This window comes from Oreochromis aureus, linkage group 8 (genome assembly GCF_013358895.1).
Source record: "Oreochromis aureus strain Israel breed Guangdong linkage group 8, ZZ_aureus, whole genome shotgun sequence".
Classification (NCBI taxonomy): Eukaryota; Metazoa; Chordata; class Actinopteri; order Cichliformes; family Cichlidae; genus Oreochromis; species Oreochromis aureus.
The window spans coordinates 18261151-18278507 of NC_052949.1; the positions used below are offsets into that span (position 1 = coordinate 18261151).

Here is a 17357-nt window from a genome sequence, read left to right on the forward strand (position 1 = left end):
TTTTTTTGGACTTTATCTACTCCCTCAGTTTTCAGCCGATTTTCTCCGCTCAAACTCTATACTGTTCTGCTCTTTCTGGAGATGGGTGCTATGACTTTTGGTGTTTATTACTGTTATACTTTTTAAAATATTACACTTTTTTCCTTTAATTTGTCCCATTGAAATGAATGGGAAACTTCCACAATTCTGCTAAAACTTGCTTGTCTTTGAAACTTAACTACTTTGTCATACTTTCACCTAGAAACTCCATTCAAACTTTAAAATGTTCTCAGATTATTGGGCTATTTCTGTGTGATTCAGCTGTTTCAGATCTTCTACCGTTTTAATTTTATGCCTCTTTAAGTTTTCAGTTGCAAAATTGTGATTTTTCAGAAAATACATGCGTTGCTATGGTTGCTATGCAATTAAGTCAGAGTGAGGGCTGGTCTGTTCGGAATTTTCTCTTCATGTCTGAACAACTTCTTGCTACTCGCTCAATTTCCACTCAACCCCCACAAATTATACATCAAAACGTAGGTATTTTTGCTGGCTTTCAGAAAATGTCACTATCGTTCTTGTGGGATTTACAGATTTTTTGCAAATCTCCTCAGAGCAACACAAGGTCTTAAAACTCTCCATAGAAAGTCAATGGAGAGCTTGTTCAAAATCACCGCTGAATTTTTCTAATGAGAGGCATTTTCAAATCGTCATATCTCCTTAACGAAACAAAGTTGAGACATGACGCTTGTGCCAATATATCTTCAGACTCTCCTGATGCTCACAATTCAAGAGTATTTTCCTCACCTATTACCGTTTGGCCATGAATTACATTTGTTTGAGGATAGGAAATTTGTCTCTCACTCAGATCTCTTCAGATTTCAAACTGTGGAAATGAGGCACTTTTTCTCTCGTCATATCTTTTTGATGGATTTCAACAGAGCCCTGAAAATTTCCATGACTGTTCACCAAAGCCTGCTGTTTCTTCACGGTGAAAGAATGATTTTGAGGCTCCATAGAGATCTAGAGTTACACAACGTTGTTTGAGGGCAAGTCAAGGCAGTTTTGCTTCGCCTCTTCTCAGTTGCAGTGTGTTACAAGTCATATAGCTTTAATAATTTATATTTTATCTCTGAATTATGAAGACCTGGAGATTTCCCCATCTCTTCTGAACAAAACGGTGTCAGAATGAGCGTTCTAGCCCCTACGGTTAGGAAATTATGGCCATTTGTTCGAGGGGAATCCTGAATGTGAGAAATACACTAAAGAAAACTCAGAGCTCTCTCTGTGTCTGTGTGTGTAAGTGCTGATTACAGCAGGTGCAGCTAATTTAGCTGACCTAGATATACCAAGCCCAGACTCTTAACATCCGCTGTTCCCTTTGCGCTCTGTGTGTGTGTGTGTATCAGTATTTCTCCCATGTTAAAGTATTACTCCTCCATAATAGTATTTCTGCTAAATCAAAGTACTTCTACTACATCTTAGTACTTCTGCTCAATCATAGTAATTCTGGGAAATCATAGTATTTATCCCAAATCATAGTATTTATGCAAAATTACAGTATTTCTGCTAAAAAGCAGAAATAGTACCTTTCAGCAGAAATTTCTGTCAAAAGATATTATTTATGTTAAAACATACTATTTCTGCTAAATCATAGTATTTGTGCCAAATCATAGTATTTGTAATTTGCGCCAAATCATGGTATTTTTTTTGCCAAATCATGTTATTTCTGCCCAATTAAAATTTCTGTTATGTTATAGTATTACTACTAAGTCGTAGAATTTCTGTTATGTTATAGTATATCTGCTGATTATAGTATATGTGCCAAATCATAGTATTTATAGCAAATCATAGTATTTGTGCCCAAACATAGTATTTCTTGCCAAATTGTAGTATTTGTGCAAAAACATACTATGTCTGCAAAATCATAGTATATCTGTTATGTTATAGTATTACTACTAAGGCATAGTATTTCTACCAAATCAAAGTATTCCTTCAAAATCATAGTATTACTGCAATTTCATAGTATTTGAGTGAAATCGTAGTATCTGTGCAAAACATACTATGTCTGCTAAATCACAGTATATCTGTTATGTTAAAGTATTAGTACTAAGTCACAGTATTTCTGCCAATTCGTAGTATTTGTACTAAATCATGGTACTTGTGCCAAATCATAGTATTTTTGCAAATCATAGTATTCGAACCAAAACATAGTAGTATATTTGTACCGAAGTAATAGTATTTCTTCTAAATCATAGTATTTCACTCAAATCTCAGTAGTTGTGCTGAAACGCAGTATTATTGCCAAATCATAGTATTTGTACTGAAACATAGTATTTGTGCCAATAAGAGTATTTCTACTAAATCATAGTACTTGTGCCAATTCATAGTATTTCTGCCACATTGTGCTAGTTGTGCAAAAACATAGACTGTCTGCAAAATCATAGTATATCTATTATGTTATAGTATTACTACTAAGTCGTAGACTCTCTATTTTGTTAAATTATATCTGCTGAATACAGTATATGTGCCAAACCATAGTATTTATAGCAAACCATAGTATTTGTGCTAAAACATAGTATTTCTGCCAAATTGTAGTATTTGTGCAAAAACATAGAATGTCTGCAAAATCACAGTATATCTGTTATGTTGTAGTATTACTACTAAGGCATAGTATTTCTACCAAATCATAGTATTCCTTCAAAATCATAGTATTACTGCAGTTTCATAGTATTTGAGCAAAATCGTAGTATTTGTGCAAAAACATACTATGTCTGCAAAATCACAGTGTATCTGCTATGTTATAGTATTACTACTAAGGCATAGTATTTCTACCAAATCATAGTATTCCTTCAAAATCATAGTATTACTGCAATTTCATAGTATTTGAGCGAAATCGTAGTATTTGTACTAAATCATGGTACTTGTGTCAAATCATAGTATTTTTGCAAATCATATTATTTGAACCAAAACATTGTATTTGTAACGAAGTCATAGTATTTCTTCTAAATCATAGTATTTCACCCAAATCTCAGTAGTTGTGCTAAAACCCAGTATTATTGCCAAATTGTAATATTTGTACTGAAACATAGTATTTCTGCCAATACGAGTATTTGTACTAAATCATAGTACTTGTGCCAAATCATAGTATTTCTGCCATATTGTGCTAGTTGTGCAAAAACATATACTATGATTTTGCAGAGTCTGTCTATTATGTTATAGTATTACTACTAAGTCGTAGACTTTCTGTTTTGTTATAGTATATCTGCTGAATATAGTATATGTGCCAAATCATAGTATTTGTGCTGAAACATAGTATACTGCCACATTATAGTATTTGTGTAAAACCAGAATGTCTGCAAAATCATCATATATCTGTGATGTTATAGTATTACTACTAAGGCATAGTATTTCTGCAAAATCATAGTATTTTTGCAGAAACATAGTACTTCTGGTAAATCATAGTATTTCTACTAAATAATAGTATTTCTGCCAGATCATATTATTTGTTTCAAATCATAGCATTCGAACCAAATCATAGTATTTGTGCCAAAATATTGTATTTGTACAAAGTCATAATATTTCTTCTAAATCATAGTATTTCAATCAAATCTCAGGAGTTGTGCTAAAACGCAGTATTATTGCCAAATCATTGTATTTGTACCCAAACATATCAGTTCAACTTATTTAACTCTTCTCAACAGCCCAACACCTCTTCTTCACCCCGTTTCAGCAGAATTGTGAGTGTTTTCACCCTTTTCAGCACAAATCCCAGCTTTTTCAGGTGTTTTCAACAGAAATCTCTTTTTAGCAGACATTCTGCTGATTCACCTGTTTTCAGTGCAACGTTCTACTTCTTTACCTCTTTTCAGTAGAAATTCTGCTGATTCACCTATTTTAAGCAGAATTTTCAGCCTTTCACCTCTTATCAATACAAATCTCAGTATCTTCTGCTCATTTCAGAGGAAACCTTTTCACCTCTCCTCTTTTCAGTAGAAATTTGAACTTCTGTACCCCTTTGAAGCAGAATCTTTGCCTTTTCACCTCTTTTCAGCAAAAGTTTCTGTTTTTTCACTTGTTTTCAACATAATTTTTCAGTTTCTTTACTGCCATACAATTTTGCAGCAGACAGCTTCAGCGTTCCGGCATCCACACAGCATTTTCGCAGGAAATGCAAATTTTCTAGTTATTATTATTCTCCATCTTCCGCCTAAATTTCGGCACGTATCACGCCCGCAGTTTTGAGAAAAGCTTCATATATGTTACCTCATTTTGTGCGGCTGGATCTGGAATGGTGTGCTATGACTTTTGGTGTTTATGACTATTATAGTTTTTAAATATTAATATTTTAGTGAAAATTTTCCCGCGCTCCTCTGCCAAACAGTTTTGACAATAGGGGTACATATGTTACATCATTTTGTGCGGCTGGAGCTGGGCTAGTATGGTGCGACTTTTGGTGTTTATAACTTTTATAGTTTTTGAAATATTTAGATTTTAGTGCAAATTTAGGCCAATTTCTAGGCTCCTGAGAAAGATTCTGCTTTTGGCACCATAGAAACAGACTTCATTTGTGGGTGTTGGCTCTCTCTAGTGGTATACCGGGAGTAGTACGGCCTAAAGGGTGCCATGCTTGGTGAAAACTACATATCCCACAATTCATAGCATGCCTCTACCGAGTCAAACAATGGCGGACACCACTTCGTTTTATATGTCTTTTATTCGTGTTTCTAGGTCACAAAATACACTTTTAAGATATTTTCAGGCGAGAATGTAGGTGTGTAAACTTCAAATATCTGCTCGCTTTATCAAGACATCCCATATTAGCGACAATTCTCTTAAGTGTTGCTGATAGCCGGCTTAGTTAGCTAGCGCCGCTAGCTTAGCTAGCTAGCGCCTTTGTGAAAAAACCACCCAGGCTTGGCTGATAGTGAGGTGGCTAAAATTTGTTTAATCGCCTGATCGCCGGCAAGGGTCTGTGTCTTAGCTGGACTTATTTTTCGTTTATATGGGCCGATGATGCTGGTCGATGTGGAAAAAATAACTGAGTTGTTTGGTGGTGGAGCTACAACAGAGGGCAGCTATCCACCGGTGTGTGACAGAAAGGACATGCCGTGAACGAGACATACAAGGCGGTGAGGCTACCGCCGATCGTCCGGTGTTTGCTAACGCAGAGGTCAATCGTGGATCAGGAAAAGCGAAGGCAGGAGCGTGAGGTGAACTGAATTTCAGGTAAGAAGTTATGACCTGCACTCTATTTGGGTCAGATATAAACCGAGTTTAGGTGTAGTTTATTTAGCAACAGTTCTCTTATGTGTTGCTGATAGCCGGCTGGCTAGCTAGCTAGCGCCGCTAGCTTAGCTAGCTAGCGCGGCTAGCGACCCTTCGTGAAAAACCACCCAGGCTTGGCTGATAGTGAGGTGGCTAAAATTTGTTTAATCGCCCGATCGCTCGGCAAGGGTCTGTGTCTTAGCTGGACTTATTTTTCGTTTATATGGGCCGATGATGCTGGTCGATGTGGAAAAAATAACTGAGTTGTTTGGTGGTGGAGCTACAACAGAGGGCAGCTATCCACCGGTGTGTGACAGAAAGGACATGCCGCGAACGAGACATAAAAGGCGGTGAGGCTACCGCCGATCGACCGGTGTTTGCTAACGCGGAGGTCAATCGTGGATCAGGGAAAGCGAAGGCAGGAGCGTGAGGTGAACTGAATTTCAGGTAAGAAGTTATGACCTGCACTCTATTTGGGTCAGATATAAACCGAGTTTAGGTGTAGTTTATTTAGCAGCAGTTCTCTTATGTGTTGCTGATAGCCGGCTAGCTAGCTAGCGCCGCTAGCATAGTTAGCTAGCACCGCTAGCGACCCTTCGTGAAAAAGCACCCAGGCTTGGCTTATATTGAGGCGGGTGAAACTCGTGTCAGCACCCGGTCGCTCGCCGACAGTATGTGTTTTAGCTGGACTTATTTTTCGTTTATATGGACCGATGATTTATTTATTTATTCATTTTAGTAACGGTATAAACAGTGAAAGGTGGTGGATTGGCCAGATGTAAACTTCAAATATCTGCTCGTGTTACCTAGACATCCCATATTAGCTCTGATGTTTTCGGTGCCTGCAAAGAGCTAGACAGGTAGCTAGCTAACCCGAGCTGGCTGTCTTTTGACTCAGGGTCATAGCTGGACTTATTTTTCGTTTTTATGAGCCGATGAGGGTTTTTTTTAGTAACGGTACAAACAGTGAAAGGCGGTGGATTGTCCAGATGCTGGTCGATGTGGAAAAAATAACTGAGTTGTTTGGTGAGTCGCTGACGCGAGCTACAACCGAGGGCAGCTATCCACCGGTGTGTGTCAGAAAGAACATGCGGGAACGAGGCGGCGAGGCGACCGCCGATCGACCGGTGGTAGATCGTGGATCAGGGAAACCGAAGGCAGGAGAAGCAGGCGGCTGCCGGTCGGAGCGTGAGGTGAACTGAATTTCAGGTAAGAAGTTATGACCTGCACTCTATTTGGGTCAGATATAAACCGAGTTTAGGTGTAGTTTATTTTCGTTGTGCTGACTTTTTACAATCAGTTATAATAACTCGTACTGCGTGGTAGCTAGCACGATGGAGTTTCTATACAGCTGTGTGCGCGCTAAGTTACTGATGTTGAACTTTATGACAGCCTCCCCTGTCATTCTCTCGCCTGTTCAAACTTCAGTCATGAAACTGATCAATGATCGGCTTTTCTCTCTTGTTTGTTTATCGCGCTAAACAACAGCAGCACGTTTAAGCTTGATCAGCTGTTGTTAGAATTCATTTGATTTTAATTTCTAGTATCAGCTGATGTTTGCTGGAGCCACAGCTGTAGAAGCGGCTGGTCGAAACCAGGAGATGACCTTACTGAATCATCAGTGCTGCACTGGTGATGGAGAAACAGGTTTACCTTTTTTTAGGTGACATGAATGAGTTGAAGGAAGTTATGAACTGTTTCTGAGAGAAATAAACACCAAGCTCCTTTTTTTTTTAGCTGACAGCTGGTAACTGTGCAGGGGCGGATCTAGCAAAGCTTTTGCCAGGGGGCCAGGTAGGGCATTAACAGAGAAAGGTGGACACAAAGATATACTTTTCTTTCTTACTCTCATACAGGGAGTGCAGAATTATTAGGCAAGTTGTATTTTTGAGGAATAATTTTATTATTGAACAACAACCATGTTCTCAATGAACCCAAAAACACATTAATATCAAAGCTGAATGTTTTCGAAGTAGTTTTAGTTTGTGTTTAGTTTTAGCTATTTTAGGGGATATCTGTGTGTGCAGGTGACTATTACTGTGCATAATTATTAGGCAACTTAACAAAAACAAATATATACCCATTTCAATTATTTATTTTTACCAGTGAAACCAATATAACATCTCCACATTCACAAATATACATTTCTGACATTCAAAACAAAACAAAAACAAATCAGCGACCAATATAGCCACCTTTCTTTGCAAGGACACTCAAAAGCCTGCCATCCATGGATTCTGTCAGTGTTTTGATCTGTTCACCATCAACATTGCGTGCAGCAGCAACCACAGCCTCCCAGACACTGTTCAGAGAGGTGTACTGTTTTCCCTCCTTGTAAATCTCACATTTGATGATGGACCACAGGTTCTCAATGGGGTTCAGATCAGGTGAACAAGGAGGCCATGTCATTAGTTTTTCCTTCTTTATACCCTTTCTTGTCAGCCACGCTGTGGAGTACTTGGACGCGTGTGATGGAGCATTGTCCTGCATGAAAATCATGTTTTTCTTGAAGGATGCAGACTTCTTCCTGTACCACTGCTTGAAGAAGGTGTCTTCCAGAAACTTGCAGTAGGACTGGGAGTTGAGCTTGACGCCATCCTCAACCCGAAAAGGCCCCACAAGCTCACCTTTGATGATAGCAGCCCAAACCAGTACTCCACCTCCACCTTGCTGGCGCCTGAGTGGGACTGGAGCTCTCTGCCCTTTACCAATCCAGCCACGGGCCCATCCATCTGGCCCATCAAGACTCACTCTCATTTCATCAGTCCATAAAACCTTAGAAAAATCAGTCTTGAGATATTTCTTGGCCCAGTCTTGACGTTTCAGCTTGTGTGTCTTGTTCAGTGGTGGTCGTCTTTCAGCCTTTCTTACCTTGGCCATGTCTCTGAGTATTGCACACCTTGTGCTTTTGGGCACTCCAGTGATGTTGCAGCTCTGAAATATGGCCAAACTGGTGGCAAGTGGCATCTTGGCAGCTGCACGCTTGACTTTTCTCAGTTCATGGGCAGTTATTTTGCCCCTGGTTTTTCCACACGCTTCTTGCGACCCTGTTGACTATTTTGAATGAAACGCTTGATTGTTCGATGATCACGCTTCAGAAGCTTTGCAGTTTTAAGACTGCTGCATCCCTCTGTAAGATATCTCACTATTTTTGACTTTTCTGAGCCTGTCAAGTCCTTCGTTTGACCCATTTTGCCAAAGGAAAGGAAGTTGCCTAATAATTATGCACACCTGATATAGGGTGTTGATGTCATTAGACCACACCCCTTCTCATTACAGAGATGCACATCACCTAATATGCTTAATTGGTAGTAGGCTTTCGAGCCTATACAGCTTGGAGTAAGACAACATGCATGAAGAGGATGATGTGGACAAAATACTCATTTGCCTAATAATTCTGCACTCCTGTAAACACCAAGCTCCTTTTTTGTAGCTGACAGCTGGTAACTGTGCAGGGGCGGATCTAGCAAAGCTTTGCCAGGGGGCCAGGTAGGGCATTAACAGAGAAAGGTGGACATAAAGATATACTTTTCTTTCTTACTCTCATATAAAATATTTAGCTTTTATTAAATGCTTATCCGAATCTTACAACCAAAGTTTGTATAATAATACACAAGGTTGGCTGTAGACCATTGTTCATCATTCAGAACACTGTGTAAAAATAACAAAAAACAAAAGTGAATGCAAAAGTGCATATATATTTATTTTATGTGTTTGATGTGTGTGTCGGGCGTGGTCTGCAGTGCCGCTGCAGGGGAGGTGGACCCACGGGTGTAAAGTCTGTGCTCTCTTGGCTGTTTTTGGGTGTGTGTTGGGCTATGAGTTGAAAAGCTACAGCTGCCTGTGTGGGTACACCAACCATGTGTGAAAAGTGGTCCATAACATAATGCTTCAAAGCGTGTTCATGCAAACATTGTTGGGTCTGCCGTGGTACAATGGGACTTCTGCTCATGAACCTCTGTGCACAGCGTCTGCAAATCGGGGCTGTACAAAGTCACTTCATCTTTACCCAAAACTGTAAGCTGTCATCTGTGAGGCGCGAGCGGTGTTTGTTTTTATCATAATTCATGGTGGAGAATGGCTGCTCTGCTGAGTTTTGCTCTCTGTAGCTGTATGAATGGCAAACTACACTGATTACCAGCGGCATAGGCACACATAAAATTTCTTCTGAAATTTTCCCTTTCTAGTATTACTATTACTGCTGCTACAGTCTTATGCTGCATTAAAACAAAAACACTTACCAACCACAACCTGGGACTACGTCAAGTAGACAAGTACACTACTTTCCAGGGCGCACTGTGGAACACTTTATTATATGTTATGTGTAGGTCCTGTCTTGTTACATCCTGTATGTACCTAAATGTTGTGCATCTGCACTTTATTGTTGTCTATGTCTACGCATGGGACAGTGTGAAACGTAATTTCAATTCCTTTGTATGGCAAGTACATCTGAAGAAATTGACAAATAAAACTGACTTTGACTTTGACTTTGACTTTGAAGTAGCTTACTGTGCCATGCCACTTAATATTTCCCAAATGTTAAAAAGCTGTGTAAAATGTAAATAACACCTGAATAACAATTTTACGATAATTTGCAAATCTCATATCTCAATGTACTGTCATGGTCCCGGGTCAGGTGACCCAGTGTTTATGTATGGGCCATTTAATTCTTTTTTTTTCTTTTCTTTTTTTTTTTACCTTTTATTGTTTTTGTTGTTGTTGTTGTTGTTGTTGTTTTGTGTGTTTGTTTGTTTGTTTGTTTGTTTTGGGGGGGGGCATTTAATTCTTTAATTTAATTCTTAGGTTTTGTTCCTTTGCCTTCCATGTTTAGTTTAACTTGTCTCCACATTTCATGTCACCATTGTCGCCATGTTCCCTATGTCTCCCCAGTCACTGTGTTAAGTTTGCCTGTCTGGAGTCTGAGTTTCGGTCTGTGTGTTTATCTGTCAAAGAATTAAGAGCACTAGAAGGACTAGAAGGACTAGAAAAGCCAAAAAGATGCATAAAAAATGTTTTTATATGCAGCGTGTTTTAATGGCAAGTCTAAAGTACAAAAGCAACATGTTTGCTTTCTCACTGCCACGCCCTGTCCTGATCTTATCCAATAAGCATGTTTACTTAGTGTGAGCCATGTAGCAACTTGCATATTTGTGTGCACAATTTTTTCATTGCTTCTTGTACTTGTTTTGAAAGAACAGCAAGTGACAGGAGATCAGTATTACCATGTGCTACCTGCACTTGGTACAGTAGTCAAAGAGAAAATTGCCATTTCAGTACAAACATTAGGACCAGACTAGTAGTACAGTATGCTCTTTTTTTTAGAGCTTATAGTATAACCCATTGCGTTACCAATACTACTTCCATCCTGGTGTCTTGAGTGGGAAACTGCTTTATTTACGCTCACAGCATCTCCAGAGGGCTTAACAGCGATACATGACATCCCAGGTGTGCTGCAGAATGTATAATATCTTCTACAAAGATGACTGGAAGATGGGGTTTGGCCATCATTAACATGTGATTGCATTAAGATGACTTACATATCTTGATGCATGCTCAGTTATCCAGGTAAGGAAATGTTTCAGCTATATTTTCATAGCTGAAAAACTTATGTCCAGGTGAACAGAATCTGCTTTTTCCTTTTACAGCTTTATAAATCTAGAAACTAAACAAAGTTAAGGCAAGGCATTCTTTTAGACATTTTTTATATGGTAAAGGGAACCATCTGGAAATTACGATAGCATCTGCTAACCAACAATAAAATATTTCAGCAAACATCTCACAGAAATTCCAAGCACACTGTAATCATTATAGATGAGGCACTGACAGAGTGAAAGATGCATAAAGTTTTTACCTGTGCTTTGTGACGCTTTTACCAGTCCCTGTCTGAGGACCTCCCGTACCCAGGTCTTCACCTGTGTCCTGCCCTCTCCACCCACAACAGAAACAACCAGGTTGGGTGCAGGAAGACCCCATATTGACTGGGCTGTCAGTATGTTGTACACCACCGAAGGCTCAGTGCTCCATGACAGGCGCAGGAACTAAGTTTAGACATTTGATGGATTAAAAGAAACAATTACATGTCAACAACACAAAGAGGCTTGGAAAATAACGAATTGTGATCTAGTATTAAAGCTAAAATGACGTTTTGGTTGTTTCAACCTTTAAATTGTGATTAAAACTTTGAAACTGAAAATGACCCTTAACCCATTAGAGCCCAGACCAATTTTTACTGTCAGGAAAACTATGGGAGAGTCCGTTTTAAAGGTTTTACAGGAACTTTCCCCAATATGTTAAGGAGTGGCTTGTTCTTTACTCTGGTACTGACTTTGTTTGTTTAGTAGTAGGTTGAAGGTCAGGAAAACTCAAAGTACTGACTACCAGAGCTCTGGGTTTATCTGGATCTTTATTTAACCCACCTTTACACCTTTACAGGAATTTTCCTTTAAAACATGTTCACATTTTCCAAAACTCTAAGGCTGTAGAGATAAAGCGTTATGGGACAAAAAGAAAAGCACCCACATGGCTGTGCCTCTTGCTGGCTCCTGCAAACTGCACCTCTCCAAATGCATCAGTTGGTTGTTCAGAGGAGTGCTCCGCACTTTCCCAGTGCTTCAAAATTGCTGTGCTGAAATAATCTCCAACAGCCACAGAGGCATGGTCATCTCTCGCAACCCCACACTGACAAAATTCACTACTACTGAGAGAGGTGGAGGGATACAAACATCACTATGAGAGTCAACTCAAATTAAAGACATGTCACTATCAAAAGGCTGAGGTCACAGTACCTGAAGGAATCTTCTACAAAGGTGCTGCACACTCGTTTCTTGATGGTTTTGGGGATCCAACTCTGAAAGCAGTTTTTAAAAAGTGATTAACATACAGATTTCTGAGCCTGGTTTAACAGTGAGCCTGTGTATGCACATATTCTGTAGTAGAATAATACAACCCACAAGTCAAAACAAAAAAAATTTTAAATTAAACTTTTAAATTGGCCTAGGTACTCCTTGGTATTCATTTATAGTCTGCTATTATGCAAGTGGAATGAAAGCTAGGTATGTGACCCTCAGTACTGACATTTTTACAGTGTGTTGAGTGTCTGAAGTTCAGGTTTTTCGAAACACTGCGGTTCAAAACAACCACATCATGTTTGAGCTTCTGGTTGTATTTCACCCCAGTGTTGACAGGTTGCTTACCTGCTGCTTCTAGGAATGTAAGCAAGTAAGCAAGTAAGGTGCCCGGATTTCCCTTTGTATGAACTAGAGTCATTTGGGCTGTACCTTGTTCTTACTAAATTATTGTTTTTAATATTATACCTTCTATTTATAACAAGGGACACAAGAGCCACATGTATATAACAAAACAATACCCTGTTTCTCATTATTATTTTTGTGGATTGTGAAGGTTAAGGAGAAAACCAGCAGAAATTGTCAGCTCTTACTCCCATCTTTTTGGGAGAAAAAAATGAATGAACGCAATGCTCAATGAACGCAACATGGATAAGATCTTAGAGAAGCTCACGGCTCTTCAACAGGAAATTGAGAGACCTGGTGACCAGTGATGGACATTAGACAACTGTAAAGTTGGATGCAGCTGTTCGTACTAATTCAAACAACCACCATCTTCATTTCATGTGGCTACCCCCACCGGCGCCAGCTGGACGGCCCCAAGGCCGAGGTTAATCGGAATAACAAAATTCTCCTTGATAACAGGATTGTGTGTTTTTGGACTCTTTACCCTTATTCTTCAAGGCCACCTGTATCGACTGAAGGAATGCTGACTTTCGCTTAACCGGGTAAAGGGATACCTTCTCTCAAGGGACACACACAAATGCACACATATGCATGTACACTGACACAGACATACTGCCCCCCACCTCCAAACGCCTCCGATGCATGTCTTCTATGTTGTGACATGTGATGATTCATGCGCCATGTGCTGAGTTGCTTTTTTCTGTTCTCAGACTGAGCTCCTAAAGGGAGCTCAGTCTGGGTGGAGTTCTCTTTTCTCCTCATCTTTCCTCATATTGTGTATTTCCATTGTGCTACCTCTCCGACCTGTCTTCCCCATGTGATGTCTATGTAATGTATATACGGTCGGAAGGGTAAGATGGCGCTGGTTGCCAGCAGCTTTAACCCAATTTGCTTTGGGATCAATAATGTATTATCAATCAATCAATCAACTTAGGTTTTTATATATATAGGAGAATACATTTAGTGTTTTTTTTTTCACTAAATATGAATTTCTATTTTTTTAAGAACATAAAACGCTGTTGATGCTAACTCTCAGGAAGCTTATAATTCAACCAAAGTTCAATTACTAAGCCTTTGAATGGGGACGTGGTTTGTTTGTTAAGAAAAATACAGCCCATTGGGCCTAAAAACAGCCTTAAATCTGGGTAGTTATAACAATAAATATAAAAAATATTTTCTCGTTATATTTTGAATTTGAAATTGGTTTGTTGTGCATTACACTGAATTACTAAGCAGCTAAAACAGGCTAACATATCTTAACTGAGGGAGAAAATGGCCTTTGCTGAAACACATCGTTCTTTACAGCTACCGATTGCTGTCTGTAATAATTTCAGCATTTTCTTCCCTTATTTGTACAATTATTTCTCTAAAACATATGTCGATCAGAATTATTGCTATACATGTTTCTGTGACAAGTGGCCATGTGGAGAATAGTGCAACCTGTGAGATTAGCAGGTGTGCGTGCAGAGTATGAGTATGAGATTGTTTTGAAACCTTATGCTTTAAAAGTTTCAGTGTTTCACAAACTTTTCCTTTGCCTGTTAAAAATGTGATCCCCACAAGCCTCTTTACTGAAAAAGCTGTAAAACACCTCGGCAGCTAAATGGAATGGAATGCAGCCATCATTAATGTTATCAGTAAACATGATTACATGCTTAATTGCATACATGTAGTTATGATGCTATAGGTATACTAGTAGACATAGGCTCTTATATTGTGCTTTCCATTTTTTCTGTTGAGTAATTGAATTGCTATAGAAACCTTTCACTGAACCGGTTTATACTTAGAAAAGCTTCCTTTAAGGTCCACCAGTTAGACAAGTTTCTAAGACGTTTGTGGGTGGCTCACCATCGCCATTACATGGAACATTTAGAGGAAATTCCAAGTATAACTTTTTTAAACATTCAGCTTTTTTTTCTCTTTTGGTTATTTGCTTTCTCTTTTGTTTTGGTTTTGCAAACATACCATGACATCACAACAGCAGTTGGGTTTTAGTGAAAGCGGACCTACCTGGCTCTTCTCTGTTTGGCAGATATTGTCTGTGTTGTCGCCTCTATTTCCTTCCTCTATTCTTACTCCTTCTTCTTTTGCTCCCTTGTCATTCATGTTTCTCCTTCAGTCGTTCTCAGTAAGAAATGTGTGCAGAAGGACTAAAACTGTTGATTTCTGACGAGTTTCCACCTTGTCTCCTACTGCTGAATTCCATTCCCTGCCACTGCTGTCACTCTGCATGCACACAGAAAAATAGGTGCAGCCAGCACACATGTAAAGGTGTGGTTTCACAGAGGAAGACAGTTCCTCCAAACTTTGAAAACAAGAAATTCCAGTCGAAACCACAAACCACTCAGACACGGAGTCTGAGCTGGTCTAGCGTTCATTGCAATATTTCCCCATCCTCTTACCTGGTCACTCCCATCTGATGTGGAAAAACTGAATACCTTCACATTTAGACACCACTGTAGCAGACAGACAGCTCAGCAGCTTTGAGCTAAGCTAAAAATACCACACATTTGCAACTCAGCCTGTTAGGTATGAGTCTCTGTGGTGCTTAATATTTATGCAGGCAAATATATTTGTTTGAAACGCAAATTTCAGTCAAAAAAATATTATTAGAATTAGAATTTTTATTCAGCTGAAATTTAGTGCAATGTGTGCATGGGTTCCACTTGCTTAATCGTAACTTTTAAAAGAAAATTTGCAGCTGCTTCATGGCCCTGGTTAAACGATTTTAGAGGTTCATTATGAAAGTAGAACATGTATCAGGTTTTAAACCTGCAGGATTCCATTATTTATTTTCCTTACAGACTATACATGAAAACCACAGACTTGATTCCCTTAAATATTTATTGTATATCACATTTAAATATTGACACATAAAATAAAAGATTGGACTGATGTGGCTAAACATTTCATACAACTACTTTCATCAACAATGTGAATATATTTAGTTGTCAGTAGCTGGAAACTATGTTGGGAACTCAGGAATACAGATAGTACTACAGATAGTAAACAGTGTCTTTAACACTATGACTATATTGCCAAATCAACTCAAACACACACACACACATACACACACACACGTGTTTTCATGACATATCAGTACATATGACAAAAATGTGACAAATGGGTACATGCTTTTCCGAAGGTCCTAGAGGCATGGGAATCACAAAAAGTTTGACCCATGCTTCCAGGAACACGCCCATCTGTTGAGATTTTGGCTAGGGCTACATTTTGGTCAAACCTGAATTTACTGCTACTTGTGAGGACACTGTCAGGTTTATGTGACTTATGAGTACCATAAGGTCACACACTGATATTTGATGTTTAGGTGAATTGTGAAGCCCATGGATACACACATAATTTTCAAGTATACATGACTTATAAGGACCAGGTAAGGGTAGGGTCTCTATTTTCAGCTTGGCTCCTTTTGAGATTACAATATAATAGGCATAGATGCACAATAGTAATGCTCACCAGTCGGGTAACTTCTGACAGAAATATCAGACATTTATGTGTTAATACAACACAGTAAATCTGAGCTGTGTAAAGACTTAAAAAGAGACATAGGTCAAATGTGGTCAGTCTACTTTCACACACACACAGACAGTTTCATTGCCTAATGTTGGACTTAAAGTGACCTTTTGTGATGTTTTGATTCTTATGTTTGCTTGTTGCTCCAAACACACCTCGTCCATATTCCTCCTACTACTCCTTTTTTTTTCTAATTGCAGTTTGGGTTGTCTGTGACAACACACTCCATCCTGCCTTCCTTTTGGCCTGTTGTGTGGCCGGTCTCATCTGTAACTATTGCTTAGGTGTGCTTACTTTGTATTCATCAGATGAAGCCTTTCTGAATCATTTAAGAAATTACCCAATCCTAATGGACTGTGCCTTCTTCACACAGCATTTGATGTGCAATGACCAATAACCTTTTTAGAATAATATTCCTGATCCAATACTGATACATGTGGGTGGTGATCCTCTTGATAAAGATCTCATACTTGAGAAGATAATGAAAAGAGTAGACAAAGAAGGATGGGAGTGGTACTCAACAATCAGGTTGTAAATGATAAAAGAATTGATTTCTTATATAACACTTTTCTACTCTCCCAGAGAACTTTATACCACATGTCACATTCACCCATTAATTTACATTCATATTCCGATGGATAAATTGGAGAGTAACTCAGGGTTAGTATCTTGCCCAAGGATATCTACCATGCAGACTGGGGGAGCCACGGATCAAACCACCAACCTTCCAATCTATCTCCTGAGTTACAGCCACTAACGTTAGAACTTCTAGTAGATTTCACTGTATTCCTACCCTTTAGAGAAAGTGTAGCTGTGTGGACCTACGAGGACCCCATGCACCCCTCACACACACTCTTCACAATGCTGTTTTCTGGCAAGAGGTACTGCAGCATTCGGGCCCTCACTGCCAAACTGTGAAACAGTCTCTTCCCCCAAACCTTCAGACTCCTGAACACTCAGTGACTGGACTGACACATACACTGATTCGTTCACACACGTCACTACCTCAAGCACTTATCTGCACAGTCTCATACACACGCACATGCACACCTTCATACATCAAGTTATTTTTTGCACAACCCACTGTTATTGTTGTACTTTTATGTTGCACTGTTGTGTCTGGACTGTCCTGTGTCTTTATCATTCCATTCTGTCTGGCATTGCACTGTTTGTTTGTTTTTGTTGTTGCTTTTTTTGCAATTTTTGCACACTTGCACTTTATGTAGTCCTGTGTTGTTTGTTTGTTATAAACTATATATGTAGCACCATGGTCTTGGAGGAACTTTGTCAAGTTTCTCTGTGTACTGTACCACTGCACATGGTTGAAATGAC

General features: G+C 39.1%; 1 protein-coding gene across 1 annotated transcript in view; it reads right to left on the reverse strand.

The window, feature by feature from the left end:
* LOC116315015 (transient receptor potential cation channel subfamily M member 4-like) overlaps window positions 1-14769 on the reverse strand; it is a 42261-nt gene extending 27492 nt beyond the window's left edge. The window contains exons 1-4 of the mRNA XM_039616590.1: window positions 14505-14769; window positions 12030-12091; window positions 11764-11941; window positions 11096-11282 (exon numbers count right to left, since the gene is read on the reverse strand). Coding sequence (XP_039472524.1) covers window positions 11096-11282; window positions 11764-11941; window positions 12030-12091; window positions 14505-14600 — 523 coding nt within the window. The 5' untranslated portion in view covers window positions 14601-14769. The remainder of the gene's footprint in view (window positions 1-11095; window positions 11283-11763; window positions 11942-12029; window positions 12092-14504) is intronic.
* Between the last annotated feature and the right edge of the window lie 2588 nt (window positions 14770-17357).